Source organism: Dermacentor andersoni, chromosome 11 (genome assembly GCF_023375885.2).
Source record: "Dermacentor andersoni chromosome 11, qqDerAnde1_hic_scaffold, whole genome shotgun sequence".
NCBI lineage: Eukaryota > Metazoa > Arthropoda > Arachnida > Ixodida > Ixodidae > Dermacentor > Dermacentor andersoni.
The window spans coordinates 15,665,808-15,686,878 of NC_092824.1; the positions used below are offsets into that span (position 1 = coordinate 15,665,808).

Consider the following 21,071-nt stretch of genomic DNA (forward strand, 5'->3'; position numbering starts at 1 on the left):
GTAAGTCAATTTTTTTGCAAGATTACAGCAAACAACTTTCTGTAGATATTTTTTTGGTTGTATTTAATTTTTAAATAAAAGTTGAGACCAAGGTTTTTGGCGGGACGAAAACGTGATAATAAGAAGTGGAGAGGATGAAAGTTGTCTTCCCGGCGTGCATCGCGGTTCGTTTACCTCGGCCATTTTGCATGAATTCGCGGGAAGAGGAGTAAAATTGGTCAGATTTTTTAATCCAAAGGCATCCTCCGATTGGAGAGGCCAATCTGACCATGGAGAGTTCGTACGGCATCGGCGTCAAGAACAGGTATGAACTCTTCTACGATGACGAGGAAGACCCCACAGAACTGCTGCGGCAGCAGGAAGAAGAGAAGGAACGGCGGAAGGCCGAGAAAAGCACGGCGAAGGACAAGAGCGGCAAAGGCCCCGCCGGCGCACCTGTGAAGGGCGTCAAGGCACCCGTGAACGCGGCTGGCAAGAAGCAAGTCAAGGAGGCACCGGTTAGCAAGAGCCAGGAAAGGACCATCGCACCCAGGGACGGTGAGTGTTTGGGCCCATCCCGGCCAACTGCGTTGTTTCTCGCGCACCCCCCTCCATCCTTCGCCGTAGGCCTAAGCAGCCGACGGCCAAGAAACGTGCGCTCCGCCGCTCATCCAGCACGCCGCGGTGAGCACGGACCGCTTTGTCGAGTCCGGCGTTTCGTCGTTCCTGTCGGGCCAGCGAGGCCGCGCGCGTTGGTCGGCCCGACCACGCTGGCGAAACTTGGCCTGCCCTCTCCAAACATGGCAATGTGTATCGGCGCGAGTCATAACTGGGTTAGCGCGGTCACGCATGCCAGCGCGCTTCGATTAGCGTCTCGAGCCTGGCGCGCGATAAACCGAGCCGTAGGCGTCCGTGCTGCTTTGCACTGCCGCCGTCGCACCTCGTCGTCGTCTCGGCGTGTCCTCTTATTTTTGTTTTTCTTGTCGGGTGCCTGTGTTGTCCGCCCGCCATTAGCACCGGCCGGCGGTAATTCACGCGCACCTAGAGATCGGTGCGCAGCTGTTCGCCGCCTTTCACTGTGCATTTCGTTTTAAGCGCGGCACGTGACTCGCGTCGTTTTACAAGCATGGACGTGTGGGCGTTCGTGGAGCTTCGCACGCTTTCTTTGCCTTGGGAGCCGGCGTCGTTGGTTGTGGGGAGAGCGCGCGTAGCTACTGTCTGGCAGTGAGGGCACCACGTGCTCGTTGTTCGACACGCGCTTCGTCTCTGTTCGTGCGCGCTCACGGCGGCGACTGAAGGCGGGCGTAGGGCGCTTACGTTTGACTGCAACCTGAGCGTATATTGCTCGCGGCGCCAGCCGTATTCGAGCTAGCCGTACACGCTGCACAACGCACCCCTCTTCCCCTTTTGTGATATCGCGACATTCGCTGTTAGGCCTCCCCTTAAGCCTTCTCCGATCGCAGGGTTTCGTTTTGCTATTCTCCACTCGTTCACTCGAACTCCCTTCTCGTGCTTACACCCCTCAGGAAACTTTGCAGCGGGCGCGCAGACGTCGCCGGTTGCCGTAGCGGCATCAACTGCCCTTTAAAAGGAGGTGTCACGTCCAACACGTGATCGCCGTTGGTGCGGCCGCTCGTCGTGTTGTCATCTTTCCTGTCGTGCTTTAGCAGACGACACTTGGCAGACACTGCCATCAGATTTGTATTTTGCTGCTGTTCGTGCCTCAAACACGTTGATACGCCATGGGGGGACTGGCGTGAAGCCGACCCAATTACCCTGCGACCTTCACTGTCATTACGGAACGTGGTTTTCGATCGTGCTTCCAAAACCGGTGCGCACCTGGGCGCACCAATTTGTGCCCGTGCGGTTGTTTTATCTTCGCATTGGCAAAAAGTGGTCGCTTCTCATCAGTGGCCTTCAGTTGCTGCTGCTGCTTTGCCAGGGAAGCACGTGTATCCATTGTGTTATTGTTTTATGACATGGCGCGACTGCCACCTGCTAGGTAACGTTAGTATACTGTCATGAGTTTGTATGAAGCACTTATTTCAAGGAGGACAACGGCATGTCAGATATTGCTTAACATAGATTTTATTTTTAATTAAATGGTTAGGGCCCAACACAGATTTGAACCAATGGCTGAATTTTGTACCACTACCTATACTGGCATTTAAATATAGGACTGGACGATGCACAAAAAGTCATTCCAAAAGCTTTGTTAGCAAGGGAAGAAATGCATGTTGCAGGTTTCGTCTGGCTTTTTTCATGAGCTGGCTTCGCATTGGTAGAGCTGTAGAAGACCTGACATATACCAAGTTTATAAGGGAGCTATTATACCCTTTCTGGCTGTTATCCACTAATGGTTTGTTGATGGCTGTTATACCATAGCACCAGTGATGGGCTGTTAAGCTATCGTCACACGCTGCATACTTTCAAGTTTAGTGTGGACATATGTGTTGCTGCTTGTGGGACACTCGCTTGTATGCATCTCATAATTGTTAGTGGCACTTGTCTACTGTCTTTTGCAACCTTTGCAAAGTTTTAACAATGAACAAGTTTTGGAGTGTGCCGATCTTCTATGTAATTACTAGGGGAATCTTGTTTTATTACGTGAACAGCTGTGTCAAGGCACTGCCAACTTTATGGAGGTCATTGACATGGGTTACACTTGTGCAACAGATAGACAAATCATAGTATTTCGATATCAGTGCCCGCTGCTTTGTATTCCTGAATACTGGACTTATAGTTGAGTATGCAATAAAGGAGTAGCGGTTGCAGGGTTGGGCTATGCCATGGTGACTTTCAGGAAACGGTCATATGGTTGTATATTCTGCTTTGAGTGTTTCCCTGCACAATTGCAGTGTTGCAAAAGACAGAGGCTTGTTTAATTGTTCATAAAGGAGCTAGATGAAGCAGACCCAGCCATGTCTCATTATGTTGCTTAGCATTACAGCCATCTTGGCTCACTACAAGCCTCTTGCTCTAGAAATACCTAGGGTTTCAGCTGCTCGGCTTGCATGTCGGGAGTATTGTCATTGGGTGAAGTCTGACATTACCAACATTGAGTATCAAAGAGCCGCCTAGAGAGCTTCAAGCACATTACCAACTCATTGGCTGCTCAGCTGCTAGAAATTGGAGTTAAGAAAACGATTGAATATTTTTAGATGGTGTGTATAACGCATTTCTTTCTCCCTTCCTTGGATTTTTCAATTGAGTGTTGTGTGTGAACACTGCGGTTGCATGCTCCAGAGTAACATAAATTTAGGTGATGAGTTAGGCCTCCCTTCTTCAACCTTAACTTTGTGCTCAGCACCAGAGCACTCCAGCTACTGAGACACTCACTTTCTAATGCTGTAAGTTTGCCCTACGTGGGCTGTCCACTTCTGTGTGCACTGATAGGATAGAGCTCGAAGCTGGTAGGGCCGGCGCCACTCATCACGGTCAGCCCTGAAGTTCTGTCCAATCAGTGTGCACTAAATTGGACAGCCCACTTAGTGCAAACTTATAGCTATGTCCTGGCAAATGTTATAAACAAATGCAAGCGGTGGGACTCCTTCGCCAGACACAGAAAATTGACTCAAATTGCACGAGAACTGCTTCGGTAGGTGTGCTCCGGCAGTGGGCGGATTCATTCTCTGAAAAAGAGTGCAGCCATTCACATTCCGCGCGACGGCGACTCGCGCACAGCTTCTCTAAATTTTTGCGCTTATAAAATTTTGCGCTTTATAAATTTTTCGGCACCTCCGGTAAGTAGTTGGCGTGTGTGCGGTCGCTGCCGGCTGTTGCTGCTGCTGTTGAAACAGCCAGGACAGCTGTATTTAGAGTTTAATGGAATATGGTTAAGTGGGTCGAGCAGCTTGGCATTCAATAGCCGAGACTCAAAACAACGAAAATCGGCTGAGGGCGCTGCAATCGAACTAGATATTAGGGAGTCGTTGGCTGGCGTCTCTGTCCTCAGGGTTGGTACACCGTAAAAATATTGCAATCTGTTTTTGTGCCCAAATGGGCAATGCCCGAGCCATTTGACGTACGAAGGGCTAATGGCAGATTTCGAATAAAAACAGATTGGAATAGTGTATGTTATACCAGCCCAGTGTCTGCTCTCGCTCTCTGGGTGTGCGGTGACATATGGTGACTTGGAAGTTGTTACCGTGTTGATTGGACCGCTTTCCGCTATCATTATAATCCTCTGTGTGAGAATATATAGTTAGATCGTAGTGCCGTCAGTGTTTTTGGCATTACAGAAAAGCGTGTGCCATGCCGCTGCTCAACCCACTCTTGCATATTCCAGCATGCCATACAGTGATGAAGTGTGCATCCCGATTGTCTTGTGGCAAGGTGAAACATTTCTATTATGTAGAACTGGCTTTCAATAAACCACGGTAGTTCACAACTCTGGCATCTCCATTAGAGCTATTTGTGAAGTGCATTTCCAGGTACGTCACCCACACTGTCGAGACATTAAAAAGTGAAATGTAATTATAAAAAATGTCTCCGGCTACTTTTTGAAATTTCACTCACTATTGCAGAATGTGTTTTTGCGACTGCTACCACCAATTACAAATTTGCATGCACTAGATGGTTTCAATATCAGGGTAATGGGCTTCAAAATTCAGCTTAGTACACCTGCAATACAGCACTCGTGTTAGTTCGTCCTGTCATGGTTTCAAAGTGCACTGCCATATTCTATTATCCCACCAAAAATTCAGATTGGCCTGCTCTAAATTGCTCTAAAGTGAAAACATTGTAGACACCCTGTGTACCTGGCAGATCTGACAATGAAGGAGGCTTCAGGAATTGTGGTGCATTAAAAGTATGTGCCCAGGTAAGTGTTGCGTTAGTTCGATGCTCCCTGTTCTGAGACACTGGCTTGGGTCGCTGTTTGGCCCCTGACTTTGAACATGAGGGAGCACATCAAAAAGCCGGCTGGTCTAAGGAGGTGTTGGACATGCTATGCCCACCCCCTAAGTGGCACATGGCGACAGTTATAAATAATGGCTCGATGTGTAGAAAAGTCCTTTAATGCAGCTCGGTACTATTGCAGTGCTATAGCGGGTACCGTCTGTCCTTGTGAAAGAATAACCTTCATACCCAAGTTGAACGTTGCCTTTCTCTCATCCATGAGCTCAACTGAACTACTTCTGTCTAGACCAAAAAATTGTGAAATTGAGCAAGCAATAAATGGCATTGCATTTTAGCTGTAGCTATCGTACTTTGTTGTCACTGTGACTTATGTTTCCACTGACGGGAAGGAGGGTCGTTTTTTTTTTACTCTTCTGCGCACTCTGAAGTCTAACAGCGGAAGCCAATGCAAAAAAAAAAAAGATAGACTAAAGTAAAAATTGCAATCACTTGCTGTAGTGAGTGGCTCCAGTGTTCTGGTTTGAATAAGCTGCTCCTAAGTGCTATAATAAAATTAACACAGGGTGTCTACCAACCGGGAAAACCGGGAATTCTCAGGGATATTGAGTAGTCTGGAAAAAGTCAGGGAATTTGGGCCTCTATCAGGGAAAACCAGCGGCAATTTTATTGAAAGGGTCGAAAGTCATGGTAATGCTGGCTCGAGCAACAGACAGGAATCGTAATGAATCGACTTTGACACCCTGTCGTCGGCTGGAGGAGTTGCCAGTGAGCACTCAACGACCGACTTTCCGGATTCCCGATAATTTGGACGGCTTCGCGGCACTGCCACGTACCCCATATAGTCAACGTATCAGAACGTGTGAAATTTCGGACACAAGAACTCTTCGCCGTCCGATTTTCCGGACGTTTTGCTGTGACCGCATGTCCGAAACGGCAATAATCAAAGGCACCACCGCTGCCGTTTTGATTACTTCGCCACCTCGAACCAGCACTCTCGCACGCAGATCCGCTGGCAGCCGTTGCCACCACTGCGGCAACGCTAGGCCTAGCTGCTTCGACGTTCGCTATGAATCTTCTTGCCGTTGGTTGCCGAGTTTTTTATTGAAATAATTAGCAATGGCACGGACTCCGCCTTTGTGGTCCTCGCGATTGGCTTAGAAACATAAAACACGGTGCGTTGCATAATGCCGGTTCCTGAAAGTTAGTTTCGCCTCTATACAGAAATGTTACATGGTGAAGCATACGCAGAAGTATTGCAGTGAAGCATAACAAGCGTGGGAAGGGGCTATTACCACGGAAAACGGTATGTATTCATTAATTATACACACGTGCACCCAGTATTTTCTGTCACAGTATGAGCGCCGATATGCCTAATATGTGTACCGACAGGCCTTCAGAGCGTTTTCGAACGTGCCTGTGGCGTTTTGAGCCCCTAAGGGCAGTAAATGACACGCATTTATTTTTTTTCCCACTGGCCAATTTTTCGAACGTTTTCGCGACCCCTAGGGAGTTCTAAAAATCGACCGTGGACTGTGCAACTGACCAAGATGCTTCAAATGGTCCTTGGGGTGAACCAGTGGCAGAAGGAGGACAAGAACAGAAATGATGTATGCATTGAGGAATAAATGGGAAAGGAAGCTTGCTGCCGCCGTTTTGAAGTAGCTTGAGCTAAAAAAGTTTTGGCTGATGCCGAGATGCAGGTGTCCCTCATCCAAACCAAAATAAACTCTTTAAAGCAGTGAAACGCAACACTCAGGCGTCGTGCGCGGGCTGAGAGTACGTCAGGACAGTTGAGGTTGACTTACGAGCGGTTGAGAGAGAATCTCAATTGTGACAGAGTTCGATCCTCATACCACTGATCTTGCTATCAGTTGATAGAAATAGCTCATATTCGAATATATTTGCTTCTATGTGCATCTCCTTTTTATTCGTATTTGTGAATGTCCGACTTCATTTGCAATTTTTTTCGAAGACACTTTATTTGCTCTGCATTTTACTAACCCCTGCCTTCTATTCTCTTTTTGAATAACATAAACACTACTCCTTAGTATTCAAATTGGATTAAGTCGCTTTTTTATTTTTTTCATGTGCTTACTCGAGAGTGACAGCATCAGGCGATATGGTTTCAGCCCGTCTTGACATAAAACATAGTTCTGCATCACTCAGGGAAATGTGCAAAGGCACTCGGGGAAAACCTGGAAAGCTCAGGGAATTTGGAAATGTCAACTTAGTAGACAACCTGTAACAGCTCCGAAACTGTCCTCCCCTTCCCCCCGGCAACTCCAAATTCAAGACATTCTCGTAGAGAAACGGGGCCCATTAGCCCAATTGAATGTAGCGCACCAAGCGACTGACAGCAACTGAACTCAATTTCTGGTTTTGGTTTTTGGCATGCAGTTTGAATGCTAGCTACTAGTACGTGTTTCGCCCGACTGAGGTCATCTGTGCTTCAATGGTGAGGTATATTTGTTCAAATTGCAATGCCAGAAAACAGGTTTTGTTAAATAAATATTTATTTTATTACATAAAGATGCCCGTTCAGAACTTTCTGCGAGTTCCATTGTTGTGCACTGTAGCACACAACAGTAGTTACCATATAAGCTCCACTGAACGGCATGTGCTGAAAAACGTAATTTACAAATATCTTAGTCTAATATATAAACCTTAATAGTAAAACTGCATGAAGAAGTGAAATGTGCAAAAGTGGTGAATGGGTGAGATTACCAACAAGCGCAATTAGCTTTTACAATGTCTTGTAGAGAACACCAAAGCATTCCATACAAACAGTGCGCATACTGTACAGTCAAGACATCTATTGATTCCCAAGCATTCTCCCTTTTGCTGACATTATTTCCTGCTCCTGCAAGCACAGACGACCGACACATGGTGCAACTTATTTGAAATCTTTGGCTCTGGCATCCGCAATCGGACGCTATGTACAAAGGCTGGCATGTTGGGGAGTGTCAGTCAGACTGCCGTCTGCCAGGTTCTCATAAATCCTTCAAAGTATGTGACGCGCAAAACAAATGTGCAGGTGTAAAGCAAGTTTTTGACCGTTGTCATGTTGACCATGTTTTGCCCAACCCTTAATACTCAAGTTTGAAAGAAGTTTATATTGTTGGAGGCCGTAAAAAGCATCACAAACTAGCCTCCGTAAGATTCTGTTAACATGAAACTGTCACACAGCGGCCAGCATGTTCCAAGTCGAAATTGCTTGAAAAATTCACCAGCCCTTCCACTCTGTGAAGGACGAACAGCGGAGCTGTGGTCCTTCAATCCTCAATCGACGCATTTATGTGTATGTAGGTATTATTATTATTATTATTATTATTATTATTATTATTATTATTATTATTGGACACTGACGAGTACATCTTTTGACTGTAGAGTGATTTATTCTTTTATGAAGTAGTGACATGTGCAAGTATCGCTGCATGGCAGACAGTTCAAGCAGGAATAAAACTGGGCGTAATGATAGTAGTCGTAGCAGCCAATTTCTGTGTGATTTTTTCCAAGATCGAGAGCTACAGAACATTCGCGAGAAACTGGAGACACAAATTTTTTCGTGTCGACGCATAGGCGGACGGACATAGCCAGAGGTTGGTTATATACAGCTGGGCTGTAAAATACAGTGCATTTTGGTAAAGATATTCTCACCTTGCCTTTGTCAAATACTATAGGAGTGCTATGTCCAAGCTCGCTAAGGAAACAAAAATAGGCCAGAATAAGGCAGGAAAGACTGAGGCCACTGACACGCGTGTGCTAACCGGCCTTGCCAAAATGGTTTGCTTCGCTTGGTGGCGGTGTAGGAATAACAAGTGTCCCCACTTTGCATTTGCAGTTTTCCACTGACGGGAAAGAGGGTCTTTAATTTTTTTTCAAATCGTGTCATAACCCCCATAGGGTCTAGAATGTTTTATTTGAAGCTATTAAAAACGGCAGTTGTTTCTGTACCTTGAGCAAATCTGCCAGGCTCGTCAACATATGACATTCAGTATGGCAACTCATTGAATCAGTGGGTGACGTGCCTGGTGGCTTATTGGTGATTGCTCAGGGCATATATGTGCAATTTTCCAGCTATTATTGCAATACCACGTGCTGCTGGTGTGAATTTTTGGCAGCGGTGTAATAGTGAGTACGGTGCCTTTTATATGTACTTTTCAACAAGAACGCTCATGCAACACGAAAATGTGTCTGTAAGGCATTGTGGTTAGAAGGAAGCCTCTGGAAATCTCTACCAGTGTTGCTGCTGTAAACCACAAATGGTAAGTTTGTAAACTAGAGCGCTCTATTATATTGGAAGTGTTAGGTTGTGTGTCATGCCTGTTGATGCAACGTGTGTCCTGGCTGAGTGTGCTTTTTCTTTTTGAGAATGTACAGTTGGTGCTTGTTGGTAGCTAATGCTGCTGTCTGTTCTTGGCGCAGACAACAAGCTGCAGCGGACGACAAGGCCTGACCGAGCGGTAAAATTTGCCCCACCTAGTGGTGGCCGGGAGAACCAGCAGGATTTCGAGGAACGCAAGAACAGGCGAAACCGAGAGGAGCGCATCTCAGCGGGTGGCTCAGACGCACGATTTGAGTACGGAAGGTGAGACATCCGCTGGGAAGGCCATTTCCCGCATACCTTTGTGCAAACCTTGTAGTACCTGTTGGGACTCTGGGTAGCGTTTAGGCCGTGAATTCTCCAGGTACAGGGATGAGTACACACAAGAGTAAAAGATAAAGGGTTTATCTTGTTTTTTATACTTGCTCCAGATAAGGAAGCCCCACTACATGCTTCAGCACCTATCGGGGCACGTCAGGACACACACGTCTGTCGGCACACACACACTGCGCCAAAGGTGTCTACTTATAAAGGAGGTAATATTGCCTGAGTGACTAGACTAAGGAATATGACTGTCTTGGTCAATCACAATCATCAAATCGTTCGCAAAATCCTGCCTATGACGTCGCCCCGTTTCGCCAGACTCTGCTCCTATGTTGTGCAATCGCCCTTGCATACAAAGCGACATTGCAAACTGGGAACTTGATGTCGACGCCGTTTCCACGGAAATTCTCGGCTTTGACCCCTTTTATCACTTCGAACCGTATTTAACGATCGTAAGTTGACCCCCCCATATCGCATGTGACGAAAAAAAGAAAAAGCATACCTGAGGGCGCATTCCATAACAAACATTTATTAGTACCTGGCATGGTCATTGGACTACACGTCTTAACTTGTGCCATCGTCCTCACTAGTGCTGCCATCGTCATCGCTGCTACGGTCCCACCGCGCGTTGTCGTCCAGCGAAATTCCACGGGGCAAAGGGCTGCACCACGACATATGGAACAGGAGCCCACGCCGAATGCACCCAACCACACGCACCCGTCAGGGAAGCTCTTTTGACAGGTCCGGTTGTTGCAAGTTTGCGGTCTTCTGCCGCCAGCCACTCGTACTCGCGCCAGAGCAGGTCCTTAAAAGGCGAAGATCCGGACTTGTTTCACGATCATGTCGAACTCCACTGGCAGAGACCGATCACGCACTTCAGCGACTTATGCTGCAAACTTGCCCTACAGCTCCGGAAAGCGTCCAGACTTTGACCCGTGGGAAATTCTTCGCTTTGCTGCAGTCGCCAGTCTCGCACAATCTGTTCAGAAACATCAAACTTGTGGCCCTCTGCGCAGTGATTTGTTTCTTCGGCCTAAAGGATGGCAGCCCTCTTGAATGCTGCTGTGAATGAGTACCGAATGCTTAGTGGGCCTGGAGCACTCAAAACGACTGAGGAAGCATGGAAGTAGCACGTAGCCGGCAGTCAAGTCGAATGTGTCAAACTAAGAGCTACAGGGAAAGACAAACGAGAGCGGTGTCTGCTCTTCCATGAACTATAAGTACTCCCCGCATGCGTTGCCGTTCTGAGGGTGCCGCCGCGAATGGAACAGCGGCACTTCCATCAACTATCGGCGCCCCTCCCTCCTTGAGTGTTGTGTGCACTGTAAAACTCTAAAAAATGTTGAAAAACCCTTCCGAAAAGCGAACAAACGCGCGGGATAGCGAAAAGCTACGGGCAGGGCCATAGAGTAAACATAAAATTGTAACTACGTTGTAGCTCCCCTGATATCTCGTTTGTCTCGCATTTTTGTTGGTGCCATGTTTTAGTTTCAATTGTAAGTCGACCCCCCCCCCCACTTCATATTTTCAAATTTAGAGAAATATGTCGACTTAAAGTCTCTTCGTGACGGTCTGCTTGTCAGGGTCAGGTTCAGATAGTGGTCTTCGTGTAGTTACCGCTTCCACGGAGGGTGGCGACAGGTGTTGTCGCCTCGAGGTGAGCTCCTTTGTTTATGCGCTACAGCCTGTGTAGGGCCCCGTCGCCGTGTGGGCGCGCGCTGATGAAAGGGCTGCCTCGTGGGAAGCATCCAAGGAGTGCTCGTCGCTGTTTTGAGATGAAACACCCATGTTATTTGGGCCCTTTCAGTGGCCCACATGGATCATTTAGTTCGACTGCAATAGAGCGGTGTCACATTTCAATGCTAGCTGCCATTGGCAAGGCAGTTGGCTTAAAGGGGGGCCAGGCACTGCAAAAGAACTTTATTTTTCAAGCAATTTGAATGAAATTTGCATAGGTAATGTATTTTTATGAGCTGATGTCTCAAATGCAATTTTTTTCTAGGTTAAATATTTTTTTATATCCAAAACAGGATGTTCTTTGTTTCAAGCCTAAGCTAAGTAACAGCAACTTGCATGGTAACATACAACACATGGAATCGGTAGTGAATCTTCATAGTGTGTTGTAAGTTATAAATCTTTGTTTTACGCTTATTTGAAGCGAAGTTATAGGTTGTCAAACTTAGTCAAAAAATTCCCACCTTGATATGTTTATCTTGATACTTTCTGAACTTGAGTAGCTATGAAGACTAATTATATATTTTAAATTGGCATGAAAAACTGATAGGAACAGGGAATTTGAGATCAGATTGAACCAGAAATAAACATTTTATAACCCACGTCCCTCATTAACAGACAGGCAATGCTAGTAGTGTGAGACAGTTCAATTTTGTATTTTGACGATAGTATTGGAAAGCTTGTGCAGGGGTCAATTTCTTTATATATATGAAAGACTATGTTAACAATATTGGCTTACAAAGTATTATTTTATTTTATTTTTATTTAAACAAATTTTTTTCTCAATATGCATTCTAAGTGTGATCACATGATAAGAGGAGCATGACTAAACTGAAATTTCTCCTTCTGACAGTGAAGTGTTGAACTGAACAGCTGTTGAACCTCAATTCCCATTGGGCTTGATTGCCCCCAAGTCTGAAGTATTGCGCGGCAGAAAAGACAGACGTAAGAGGACACACACCAAGCACTTGGTGTGTGTTCTTCTCTTAGGTCTGTGCCTTTTCTGTTGTTCAATAATACTTCGGTAATGGATTACCAACTTGCCTAGAATGCTGCTCTCATTAAGCAACACAGGTATTAGTCTCCAGCCCAGTCTAATTGAAAAACATGACACGCAGGATTTACTTTCACACAATGGACATCCGTCGCAGTAAATGTCTGTTGGAAAGCTGTTTGTCGTTGGTGATGGACCACAACATGCCATTCTCTGTGCCGCCCATTTGCATTCTAAATTTCTTGAATGACTGGAGCCATTGAAAGCAGGATGGTGGCCACACTTCGGCTACTTCAGCATTTCACTCGGAACCAAGTTTCTGGAACACTTAGCATTTGTTATGGCTTGCCGTTACTAGTAAGAAGTGCGAGTGTCACCTGCCTGTTGCCTTGTGTTCACTGCAGCAATGACAGCTCTCGTACATGCTGTGAATGCAGTTCCGGTATCGCATTCGATTGTGATAATTTTCAGCTGCATTTTTTCCGGTTTAGGGTGGTTGAGTGCAATTTTCCGTCATCTGGTGTGTTGCTGGTGCATGTCCCTCCTGAGGCACACTCAAAGGCGTGGTGGCCCTCACAATGGCCTCCTGCCTGTGCACTTTGGGAGCACATTGACAAGCCTGCTTGTGTAGGGAGGTAGCTGCATCCTTTGGCTGCCTCCCAAGGGTACAGTAGGGACATGCTGACCATGACGGGGTCGCAGGTTCAATACTTGGCCGCGGTGACCACGTTTTGATGGGGGTCAAATGCAAGACCACTTGTGTTTAGGTGCACCATTAACCCTTTTGCTATCGATTAGGTTCCATGAAAACGAATTAAATATACCATTGTTTTTATTAATCGAAACAAATATGTATGTAAAGAAAATGCCAGATGTATTTCTAAAAATATTTTTGGCAATAAGTGTCCGAAAAAAAAAAAAATTTCGAAAAACTGAATGCAAAGTTGGCTTGCCTGCAGTGCTATTAGAAACCAGTTCTCGCCAGAACTGCCAGATCACGAGGCCATCTTGGGAAACTGGCTGGCAGTTGTGGGAGATATGGGGTTCTCCTCCGTACTCTTGGGACAAAGGAACGACAACACAGTAGTGCAAACAATCACAAGGGCATTTATTGCACCTTTCATAGATCAATGCCTGCTAGCCGAGTTGCTATCCCCAAAACATGCCGATGGGCGCGCGACAAATCTAGAAGTCCGACTTACCGCGACCGCATTGCGAGCGAATATGTTCGCCCCATGCTGGATCCCAACGCCTGGTCGTTCGCGTGTTCGGTCACGCCAACGGTCGTGCGTTCGAAGGCGGCCACGCGAGGCGGTCTCGCAGAAACACGGTCGCAGCGCGTGCGGAATGTCCACGCTGTTCGCCGACCCGCCGGGAAAGAGACAGCGCCTTGTCCCTCGGCGCCCGAGTAACCCTGCCGCGGCGCGACGGTCGCGCCATCTCTCGCACCGCGCATGTACCACTCCGAGCGCCGCGGGCGCCAGGCCACGCGAGCCGTGCGGGAAAACAGCATATCAGGGGATGCGTGAGAGTCGCGCATCCCCACATCCCCCCAACCTTAAATCACTACATATTCCGGTGAAACATTTCACACAGTCTAACATCAACACGTGCTTCGCGAACAATGTGGTACATGCAACAGTGGCCGCGCCGGGGAAATGTCCACATGCTGTCCATAACATGCTTGCCGACTGTCCTTGGGGTACACTGCTGGCGTCCGCCGGTCACTGCAGCAGCTTTGCGACTCGACGGCACGATCCCAGGCCAGGACTCCGGAGACGACGACGCAGTAGTCGGTACGAGCAAGCGTCGCTCGCGCCCTGCTGGCAAGAGCCGCCGTAGCTGTCGGTGACCGCTGGCTCCTATGTCCGCCGCCGAGGGTTGCGAGCTGGATGCAGGAGGCCGCCGAAGTCGCTGCGCCGAACTGGCCCCAGCATCACCATCGCCCAGGGTGACTCGATCGTAGTCCGGGGCAGCAGCGCAGACGATGTGCAGGTGACAGCAAGCCAGGGGTGACTCCAATCACGCTGCGTACACTCAAAACACTCGGCAAACACTAAAGTAGTGCAAGGGAGAGGAATTCTGCATGCGCATCGCCCACGTGGTACGATGTTCAACTCGGCTAGCAAAAGATCGGGCAGCTACTCAGATGCTAAGTTCACGTGAACGAAGCTCGCTTCCTTGAGCCGAACGAGTAATTTCAATTCGTGCGAGGCTAAACTAGAATGAGGGAAGCAACTTGCAACACCTCAACGCCACGGTCCACCAGGTTGTGTCCCTCCACGTGCGACAGGCAGCTTCGTAAAGCCTTAGGCCTAAAGCGTCGCTACCCTGACAACAACCGGCATCCAAAAACAACACCCAAAATGGGCGCAAAACAGGCAGCCGCGAGGAGACGTCAGCTCTGTGAGGTGGTCCTACTCCGCTCGGTGCACACAGCATCCGAGTTGACGGCGCCCACCGTCCCAGACGGAGTCGGAGCGCCCGGTGCCAGGCCGCCATACCAGTCAGCCCGTAGTGGCACCCGTGGCCCGCGGCCACCCGGCTCCCTGAGCCGCGACTTCATCCGAGTCAAAGAGATAGAAGAAGCTATTTACATAAGAAATTCGGACCACCCACGAGGCTTCCGTACTTACTCGCTTCAGGCTTGCCACTGCTCCGCGGGCGCTCAGCCTCGCTCTCCCAGGATGCAGACCACGTGGCTCTCGTACCGACGTATGTCATTAAAAAAAAACACTTGCGAAAAGGCTTAGCATGTTGACATGTTCAAACACACTACAGCCTCCGTCGCCTCGCTCAAGAAAGCACGGCGCCGATGCTAGCGATCAAAATTCACGCTAGGCCTACGCTTCGGTTCAAACAAAGGTCTTGAACGAAGCAAAACTCAGTGTGTCTACCAACCGGGAAAACCGGGAATTCTCAGGGAATTTGAACATTCTGGAAAAACTCAGGGAAAACTCAGGGAATTTGTGCTTCTATCAGGGAAAATTAGCTGTAACTTTATTGAAAGGGAACGACAGTTGTGGTAATGCTGGCTCCAGTAACAGAGGAATCGCAACGAATCGTCATTGACGCCGTGTCATCGGCAGGATGTATTGCCAGAGTAGTTAATGACCGATTTTGTAGACGTCCGATTTTTCGGACATGCCCGATAATTTGCACGGCTTTGCAGCACCACCACGTACTTCATATAGTCAATGTATATTGACCTGACTGCAGGTCAGAAATCGCATTAATCAAAGCCGCCACCGCCGCTATTTTGATCATCTCGTCGCCTCGAACCGGCACTCGCACGCAGATCCACTGGCAGCCGTAACCACCACCGCGGCAACGTTAGGCCTAGCTGCTTCTATGTTTGCTATTAAGGGGGGAAGCGGGGATCAGATCGCGATTTTCGCGAAAAAAATCGATTTTTGAAAAGTACGCTTTTCAGAATCTACAGCATCATTTCTATCTTGTACTGAAATATTTCACCGAAAAACAAACTCTAAGCACTTAAAATAAATATATTTGTCGGTGCCGGCGTCCACAAATCCGCCCGAAATCGCGAAAAAGCCGCGAAGTTCAACGCGCGACTGCTCGGCTTTCCCGCCACGGAGTGCCGCCATTTTGGTATCGTTGGAAAGCCCGACTCTTTGTCCCAGCCCTTCCCTTCCTTCCCTGCCAGCCAGCAAGCGCACAAAAAAAGAAAAACAGGAGAGTGGCAGCACGGAGCAGCCAATGGCTGCCGCGCCCCGATTGGCTCTGCGCCGCGGCTCGTTGTAAGGCGCCTCCTCATTGGTCGACGCCGCGCCATAATGGCGGCCGAGGCAAGGAGCGCAAGGAGCGTCTGCTTTTGTCCGCTGCTGGGAAGCCTTTCTGGACTTTCCTTCTCTTGTGTTTCGAGGACGTCGGCCACGTGCAATGGATCCGCGCACGTTCGAAAAGAAGTACCGGACGAAGCATGCCTACGGGAAGCGGAAACGCAAACCCGTCACAGCAAGGAAGAAGCGGCGATTGTCAGCAGGTGGTTCGGCCGAGCCGAGCGTCCGTTCAGAATCGGCGGAGTACGCGCCCAACGTGCTGTGCGATCTCTCGCCCAACGTGCTGCGGGATCTTGCGCCGAGTCGAGCACCAGCCAGCGATAGTGAGACGAACCATGATCTTTTGCCGTCGAAGCGCGGGCGCAGTGTTACTTCACCGGTGACGATCGACATGCCAGTGAGTCTCGCCGTACGCGAGCGTCCCGTCGCAAGTTCGTCCAGCACAGATTACGGAGTGAGCTTGCAGCGGTCATCGCCGCCCGACTGCAGAGCATCGGAGACGCGCTTCCGCGGTGTGTCGTTCAACGCCGAGATGTCTCCGCAGCCAACAACCGCCAGTGAAGGCAGTCCCATGCCATCGACGAGTTCCGGCGCTTCGACGGAGCTGCAACGCGGGCGCACGCTCGCTGCCGCGGATGCGCCGGCGGCCGACCTTGCCGCTCATCGCAGTGTTGACTGTTCGCCCAGTGAACGTCGCACTATTCAAGCTCACCTGGAAACACGATTTGTGTCCGCGGAAACTGCAGAACTGCAAGCGTCGAGAGTTCGCGAATCGCTTCGCGCGGTTTCAGCAACGGAGCGCAAGTTCGGGCTGACTGGCTCACAGGAAAATGCCATTCCCGCACCTCCAGAAGAGGAGTTTATGCTTGTTCAAGTTGCTGCTTTGAACTCGCTGATTGGTTCCCCGCTTTGCCCAACTTGTCAGCAGCCCGGCCTAGCAGTGCACCGCGAGACTGAACTGGGACTAGCTGTGAAGATGGTACTTTCATGCATTTCCTGTGGTAGTACCCTACAGTCTGAGTGGTCCTCACAAAGGAAGAGCGGCTCTAGAGCTTTCGAGGTCAACATCAGAGCTATGCAAGCAATAAAGAGCATTGGGAAAGGACCAACTGCTCTTAATGACTTCTGGGCCACCATGAATGTCTCGCATCGTGGGTTACACCACAAAACATATGATGGGCACCTCAAAAAGACTTTCAAGCCTGCCGCAGCGGCAGCTGCACACAACATCTTCACAGATGCTGTAGAGGCAGTGAAAAAGGTGTACACTGAAATGGAGACAACATTTTCAAAGAACATTACAGTAGTGTATGATGGCACATGGTTGACACGCGGCCACAGCTCCCATACCGGCGTAGGCTCTATAATTGATTTCCATACAGGGCTTGTGTTGGACTGCATAGTTCTGTCCAACTTCTGCCTTGGGTGCAGCCGACAGCCAGCAGAAAGTGACCCCAACTATGCTGAATGGAAGCAGCAACACCAGTGCCAGAAAAACACTGATGTGAATTCTGGAAGAATGGAGGTTGAGGCTGCACTACAGCTCTTCAGGCGCTCCTTGAGCAGAAATGATCTACGTTACACAAACATAGTTTGTGACGGGGACAGCCGCATGTTTCGCACTCTATGTGATGAAGAAGTTTATGGTTTTGTGCAGCTATCTAAAGAGGACTGCATAAATCATGTTAAAAAACGAATGGGGGCTGCACTTCGCTCTTTGGTGGCCAAGGCAAAGAAAGGAGAGCCACTAGGTGGAAAGGGGGGCCTGACACAGCAGCTCATCAAAAAACTGACAAACTACTATGGCCTTGCTCTGCGGAACCACTCGGAAGTCGAGGAAATGCAAAGGGCAGTAATGGCAACGTACTACCACATCACATCAACAGATGATGAGCCCCATCATGAGCTGTGTCCCCCTGGCCCCCTTAGCTGGTGCAACCACCGGTCAGCTGAGGCAGAAGGGCAGCCAGCACCAGCTCACAAGTACAAGCTTTCAGCTAAAGTTGCTGAAGCACTCCTGCCTGTGTACCAGCGCCTCTCAGACCCTCAGTTGCTGGCCCGGTGCAGAGGAGGCAAAACTCAAAACGCGGCTGAGAGTCTCCATTCAGTGATATGGTCACTAGTATCAAAAGACCAGCATGCCTCACTGTTTGCTGTGGAAACAGCAGTGCACGAGGCAATTTCAAAGTACAACTCGGGCAGTCTGAAAGCTTATTCAGACCTGTGCACAACATTGGGCCTGCGCCCTGGTGCCCTGTCTCTTCAGCGGGCTGTCGAGAAAGACTCCCAGCGAATGAAGAAGGCACACAAAGTCCATCTCCTGAAAGGACAGAGGGCTAAGAAGTCACCTGCTGCCAAGGACACCAAATTCTACAATGCAGGAGCATTCTAGACAGTGTGTGCCAGTATGGAACTTTGAGGCTTGTTTTCTCAAAAGTTTGTTTTGAGCTTATCACCTCGCTCGTGGAAAGCATAGCACGGCAATGGGAGCACGGATTTTAATCCTGTTTGTTTTGCTGCAATTGGTGAAGTGTGCCTTATGTCAAGACAGTCTCAGATTTACCATTTAGGCTCACCATTTTTTTATTACACAATAATTGGAGCATGATACATTCTAAACATAAAGAGAAGGTGCATACTATTTCGTTTAGAAGAAGAGCAGAGAAATTTAAAAAGAAATTAAGAGAATCTTGACTTAGACTATACTTCTTAGTAACTATTAAAAACATTTACAGACCCATAACCCATTTTGCTGTCACGCTAGGCTTTCCACGAGCAAGCAACATGTGAGCAATATATAAATAATGATAAAATAAAAACTACTGAAGATATGATTGTGAAACTTTGCAGCTGTCTGTTTGATGCTATTTCGAACCTGTATGCCAAATTTCATCACTCTAAGATAAAAAATGAAAAAGTTAGTTCCGATCCCCTCATCCCCCCTTAAGCTTCTTGCCGTGCGGTGCTGTGCTTTTCATTGAAAGAATTTGCCGCTGTTACCAATGGCACTGACTCCGCCTTTGTAATCCTCGCGATTGGCTTTGAAGCTCGCAGAGCACAGCGCGTTGCGTAATGCCAGTCTCCGAAAGTTAGCTTCGCCTCAGTACAGTAGTGTTAGGCGGTGAAGCATAACAAGCGTGGGAAGGGGCAATTGTCACGGGACACAGTATGTAGTCCTTAATTATACACACGTGCACCCCCATCTCCTTTCACAGTACGAGCACCGGTATACCTAGTAAGTGTACTGGCAGGCCTTAAGAGCTTTTTCGGGTGTGCCTGTGTCAATTTCAGCCCTTAAGGGTAGTTAAAGACAGGCATTCATTATTTTTGGACTGCCCGATTTTCGGATGTTTTTGCGGCCCCTAGGGAATCAGAAAAATCGGACGTTGACTGTACAACTGACCAAGAGGATGCTTCAAATGATCCATGTGGTGAAAGCGTGGTAGAAGGAGGATGAGAACAGAAAGGACCGACGCACTGAGGAATTAACGGGAACAGAAGCGTGCTGCCGCCTTTTTGAAGGAGCTTGAGCTAAAGAAAACTAAGTGTTGGCAGACGCCGAGATGCAGATGTCCCTCATCCAAACCAAAATAAACTGTTTTAAGCAGTGAAACCCAACACTGAGATGTTGTGTACGGGCTGAGAGTATGTCAGGACAGTTGAGGTTGACTTCCCAGCTGCTGAGAGAGAACCTTAGTTGTGACAACGTTCAGGCCTCATACAGATGAGCTTGCTATCAGTTGATAGAAATAGCTCATATTAAAAAATATTTACTTATGTATGCATCTCCTTTCATTAAAATGTTCGACTCAATTTGGAAGGGGTTTTACTATTTCTTTCGCTGTGCATTTTACTAACACCTTCCTTCTGTTTTCTTTTTAAATAAAATAGATATTACTCCTTACTATTAAAACTGGATTAAGTCATTTTTTTTGTTTCAGCATGCTTACTAGAGAGTGACAGCATCATACAACGTGGTGTCAGCCTGTTTTGACATAAAACAAAGTTCTGGCTCATTCAGGGAATTTTGCAAAGGTGCTCAGGGAAAACCTGGAAAACTCAGGGAATTTGGAAATGTCAACTTGGTAGGCACCCTGAAAACTGTTAAATCTATCGTCCGATGCCCCAAGAGCCCCACGTTGGGCAGCCAGATGTGGGAGATATGGGGTTCTCCTCCGTACTCTTGGGACAAAGGAACGACAACACAGTAGTGCAAACAATCACAAGGGCATTTATTGCACCTTTCATAGATCAATGCCTGCTAGCCGAGTTGCTATCCCCAAAACATGCCGATGGGCGCGCGACAAATCTAGAAGTCCGACTTACCGCGACCGCATTGCGAGCGAATATGTTCGCCCCATGCTGGATCCCAACGCCTGGTCGTTCGCGTGTTCGGTCACGCCAACGGTCGTGCGTTCGAAGGCGGCCACGCGAGGCGGTCTCGCAGAAACATGGTCGCAGCGCGTGCGGAATGTCCACGCTGTTCGCCGACCCGCCGGGAAAGAGACAGCGCCTTGTCCCTCGGCGCCCGAGTAACCCTGCCGCGGCGCGATGGTCGCGCCATCTCTCGCACCGCGCATGTACCACTCCGAGCGCCGCGGGCGCCAGGCCACGCGAGCCGTGCGGGAAAACCGCATATCAGGGGATGCGTGAGAGTCGCGCATCCCCACACAGTAGAGGACATGGTGCTTTCAAAATTGACTATATTCATCGGTGTCTCTGTGAATTTATTAACCTCCTTTCATGCAATTCGTCAAAAAAAAAAAAGAAACGGAGAAAAGAAACCAGTGCAGTGAAGCCAAACTGGATCATAAAGGTGAAGCTTCTATTCAATTTTGTAGCTTTACTGTACAAACTTCCATGACAAGCCTGTTTCATCCTCAGTGGAGAAAGGGCTACAATAACCCCAGTTAGCCAGTCTAAAGCACTCTACCACGGTGTCCTTCGTAATTCCGTATGAACTTTCTACAGATTAATCAATGCTTAAAGGTGCCAAAGCTATGACTTTTAAGTCCACTGCAGGACAAAAGCCTCTCCCTGCGATCTTCAATTA

General features: G+C 48.4%; 1 protein-coding gene across 1 annotated transcript in view; it reads left to right on the top strand.

Annotated features, from left to right (window-relative positions):
- Positions 1 to 150: 150 nt before the first annotated feature.
- LOC126517594 (uncharacterized) overlaps positions 151 to 21,071 on the top strand; it is a 43,894-nt gene continuing 22,973 nt past the window's right edge. Inside the window, exons 1-2 of the mRNA XM_050167362.3 lie at positions 151 to 537; positions 9,265 to 9,427. Coding sequence (XP_050023319.1) covers positions 270 to 537; positions 9,265 to 9,427 — 431 coding nt within the window. The 5' untranslated portion in view covers positions 151 to 269. The remainder of the gene's footprint in view (positions 538 to 9,264; positions 9,428 to 21,071) is intronic.